We start from the raw sequence: 4,368 nt of genomic DNA on the forward strand, positions 1-4,368 counted from the left end.
AGGACAACTGTCTCACAAAATAAAGGTTTACAGTCTGTCTGTACATAAAGCTTTAGTTCAGCTTAAAAATGAAAAGTGGGTTGTTAACTCTCTGCCTGCAGTAAGTGTCCCCTGACAATAGAAAACTTGACATTGGCAAGGACAAGACTGAGATCAAAACTAAAATCTGGGTCCTTATGATTAATGATGTCATGATTTAATGACTGGCATGATTTGGAATTCTAGCTGTTTGATAATGTAGACCATGAATTGTAAAATCATGTGTATTTTCTCAGCTTGACATTTTAAGAACACAACTTCAGAGACTGTTGTTGGCTCTTTCCAGGTGTCTTATGACTTTCTTTAAATCAACGAAAACACAAATCCCATGTTTTATTTATTGATTTATTTTGTGAAACCTATTAGATATGTTTGATAAACTATTATCTAACATAAAATTAACCTATCAGAAAAATTACAGTAAATAAAACCATACAATGTAATAACATTTGAGCCATTGTATTTTGCATTCAACAACAAATGCATTCAACACAAAACATAGATACATATAAAAATAATAAATAAATAAATACATATTTTTCAATAATAATAATAATAATAAAAGCCCCATACTTCATCATACATACATTCATTTTAGTTTCATATTGGCGTTATGCGAAAACCTATAAGATAGATAGATAGATAGATAGATAGATAGATAGATAAAAGTATGATAAAATATTATGTTTGTTAAATTTATAATTTAAATTACCAAAATTCTGGCATGCAACCCTGTTTATTGTTTTCTTGACAACTAATAACATTATTTAGACTTTTTCTAGGTACATGGTGGGAAGAGAAATGAATAATATTATAAAATTGTATATATATTCCACTTCTATATATAATAGAATATTAGAGAGTTTCAGACTCTTTTTGTTCCCTATTCTGGTGGCAGTGCGAACAACAACAACAAAAATACAATACAATAATATAAAATAACATGAAAATAAAAAAATAAAGTTAGTTAAATACTGCAGTTTAAAAGTTAAATAATGCAGACTATAACACATCTAAAACTCTGATGATACTGGTTGCCACACCCATTGCTTTAGTGTGTGTGTGTGTGTGTGTGTGTGTAATGTTGATGCACTCTTTCCATCAGAATCAAAATGTCATGCCTGAGAGGAAATGTGCACAAGTGAAGTTTGCAGTCACACTACAAGCTGAATTTAAAACCGCACGGTTCAGAGTTCATTATAATCCACGCGCACTATAGTCTCGTCTATAGTTGCATAGATCCAGAACAACATGTGTGCCATTCAAAAAGAGACACAATAGAGAAGATCCAAAGAGGTGCGGACTTTGGTTTCTGTTAATGCGCATGATACTGCAGCAGTTGTACTACACCAGCACACTCCAACTCACCTTGAATAAGAGCATCTGCCATGCCATTTTACTACCAGGGGGCGGCTGATTAACCAATACACGCCCCAAAGCGCCTGGCGCTGGCCAATCAGAGCGCGGCGGGGGCGGACCCAATGGCTACATTCCCACACTTGGTTTCACTTTGCACTTCGGAACATCTCCGTCTTCCATAAAGGCGCTGGTGCAGGTGCTCTGTCTCTTCAGGGGAGGATGCCATAGAAAGGACGGGCAGGGGAAAAAAATGAAGGAAAACGCTGAGAGAGGAGAGCACAGGATATGATAAGCAGGGTATCAGACTGGAAACGGAGGAAATTGAATATGAAAGATTTATTGAAAGGGGCACTTTGAGCTATTATTCCTGGTTGGCAATAGTACTATGATTTGGTATGTGGCCACTTTGATAGCAAGTGTTTTCAGCACCCGAGGAACTGCAGCTCAAGGTGAGTTGAAGTGCAGTATTTTTATTCTGCATCATTTTGGGAAAGACACACAGGCGTTACATTTGTGTGTTTTAATAGACGCATTACATGCCACTTTTATTTATGCATTCGACGTGTGTTATATCTCAATCTGTACATTTTATTAGAATACGAGCGTTTGCTGAGATCGAACCCGTGGCTTTAGCGTTTCTAGCGACATGCTCTAGCAGTTGAGCTACATGTATATAACAATCAAAGGATTTCTTTAATATATTTAATCACATGCATATGTTCAATTGGGATAGAACCTGCTATTCAACCTTTCTGATAATATTTGCATCATCTCATATTAGGGCATGAGCGAGACAATTGAAGGCGTGTATTGGTCGCTATTACAATCGATTGATGCTCTTTTGATTACAAACGCTTTTTGTCTGCCGTAAAGAACATTTATGCATGCATGCATTGATCATCCATGATGTATGCGTTAATGCAGAATATCACTGATGAAAGATTGCCCAGAATTGCAGTTAGTGTTGAAAAGGGGCGTGCAGCACTGAATGGAGACATGCTGCGATTGTCTGGGCTACTACAGTCTGTCGTGCCTGTTTACACAGATATATATATATATATATATATATATATGCTCAATTTTGTGTATTATGATGAAAAAAAATCAAATGCATAGTCTCAAAACACATATGCGTGTATATTTAGGAAGAATCGATGTGCATGGTCTTTCGTTAGCTTGTTTCGTTCTTTTCACTGATATTATATCCTTTCTCGTATATATTTCTTATATTTGGAGCCCATATTTGTTGACGACTGGACTGACTTAACCTTGCTTTTTCATCTGTGGCCAGTAGGAGGAGCTATTTCCTCCTTTAACTACAGCGATTGTCTAATTACACAAACAGTAATTTAAATTATGCAGTTAAACGTGTAATTGACATTTGCAAAAGCAAAATTATAAAATATAGGCATATATTTCGTTAGTCTATCACACAACAGCATTTATTCTAATTATTTAACTTTGTCTTACAGTCAAATTTATATAGTATAGTCTATACTTTACTGTAAAGCATTAAAATAAAGTTATAAAAGCCCTTTGGGTAAATATTTATACAGTCCAATGCCACCACTTTGAAGGTGCAGTGAATAAAATCAGTTATCTGTTGTTGTGGGTTGAAAAACAAAAAATAACAGGGAACCCCAGGCCTAGATGCTTGCTTGAGAGCTTTCTGCCTGAAATTGTATGTTCTCTATGAAATAATAGCCACAGTCCGTTTCCTGTCTCCCAAATTCACCATCAGCCATTTTGAAGCTGTCGTTTAGGGAGCGTCAAGCACACTGTATTGAGACAATGTTAGTGCACAAGTGGCATAAATTAGGCCTTGATAAGAGCACCGCTCATTGCTTTGAGTTTCTCTGATTGACAAAATTATACCGCTGCCCAACATGTGCCCGAGCCACAGAGTTTCTTGTGTCTGTTGAACGGCTTTGTTAGCTTCAAGACAAAAAGTCAGTTTCATATTTGAGAGTGAATCACACAAATTCAAAGACAATGGTTTATTTGAGAGAACGAGATGCGCGTTTGAGACTCATGAGATGTTGGAAGCGATTATGTGCTGCAACAAAAGCTGAGGCAGTCAAGGAAAAAATGATCTAATCAGAGGTTCCTGTGAGGAAATATAATGGTAAGAGTTATTTAAGTGCCATCAATTTTGGTTATCTGAACAATAGAATAATGTACACACTGGAGTAGCTTCAAAAAGTATCTGAATTTACAATCTAGGTGTTAAATTGCCCCAGTGATCCTAAAAGGCTCCTGTGAGTAGATTTGAAAATCCTTCGAACCTTTAGAAGAGCATTGAACCAAAAAAAAAAAAAAAAAAAGGAAATTATGTATTTAAACTAGAAAATATCAGCTACGAGTCAATTTATGGACATAGTAGGGTAAAAATACTCATACTGAGTATTTTTACAGAACAGTACTCATACTGTTCAGCTGTATTGTCATCTCAGAAAAGCGAAGTAATGGTGGTGACCAAAGTTTCCCACAGCCTGATACCAAGCATCATCCTCTGCATTGAAGCCACACACGGAGTGTTACAATAAGCAGGGCCAGCGACAGTCTCAGTCTTAATAAAGCTGTGAAGAGCAGCTCTTGGCACAGTTTGCAGATTGTCAGTAATGGACACCTCTGGCAAAGCTCCCTTCCCCCTTACCTTGCCAAGCAGTATTTGTCTGACCTGCAGCCTTCTGACCGTTGGGTGCAACCACTGGTTCCGGTTCAGGGAGAGTGAAAACGGACAACTTTCTGAGATCTTGTGTTGCGGCTTCACACGTCTACTACTGTGTATCTATGATCCTAGGGAGGATAACATGGTCAGGCTTTAAAAAGAGTTTCAATATATATATTATTAACATAATTATATTATTATTAATATAAGTATATGTGACGAGTGGGGTGGGGCCGAAAGCCGTGGGAACGGAGCGAGGCCGGTGGAGTAATTGATAATGAGCGACACCTGCGCCACTC

At 37.1% G+C, this 4,368-nt stretch overlaps 1 protein-coding gene across 6 annotated transcripts in view; it reads left to right on the forward strand.

Annotated features, from left to right (window-relative positions):
- Positions 1–1,571: 1,571 nt before the first annotated feature.
- Positions 1,572–4,368, forward strand: part of LOC107713446 (protein turtle homolog B-like) — a 76,274-nt gene continuing 73,477 nt past the window's right edge. For all 6 annotated transcript variants that reach the window (XR_001636891.1, XM_016518929.1, XM_016518931.1 and 3 more), the window contains exon 1: positions 1,572–1,847. Coding sequence is in view for 5 of the 6 variants with exons in the window: in XM_016518929.1 (XP_016374415.1) it covers positions 1,784–1,847 (64 nt within the window). In the remaining variant the exon portion in view is untranslated. The remainder of the gene's footprint in view (positions 1,848–4,368) is intronic.

The sequence above is a fragment of the Sinocyclocheilus rhinocerous genome, unplaced genomic scaffold (assembly GCF_001515625.1).
Source record: "Sinocyclocheilus rhinocerous isolate Xijiao unplaced genomic scaffold, SAMN03320098_v1.1 scaffold689, whole genome shotgun sequence".
NCBI lineage: Eukaryota > Metazoa > Chordata > Actinopteri > Cypriniformes > Cyprinidae > Sinocyclocheilus > Sinocyclocheilus rhinocerous.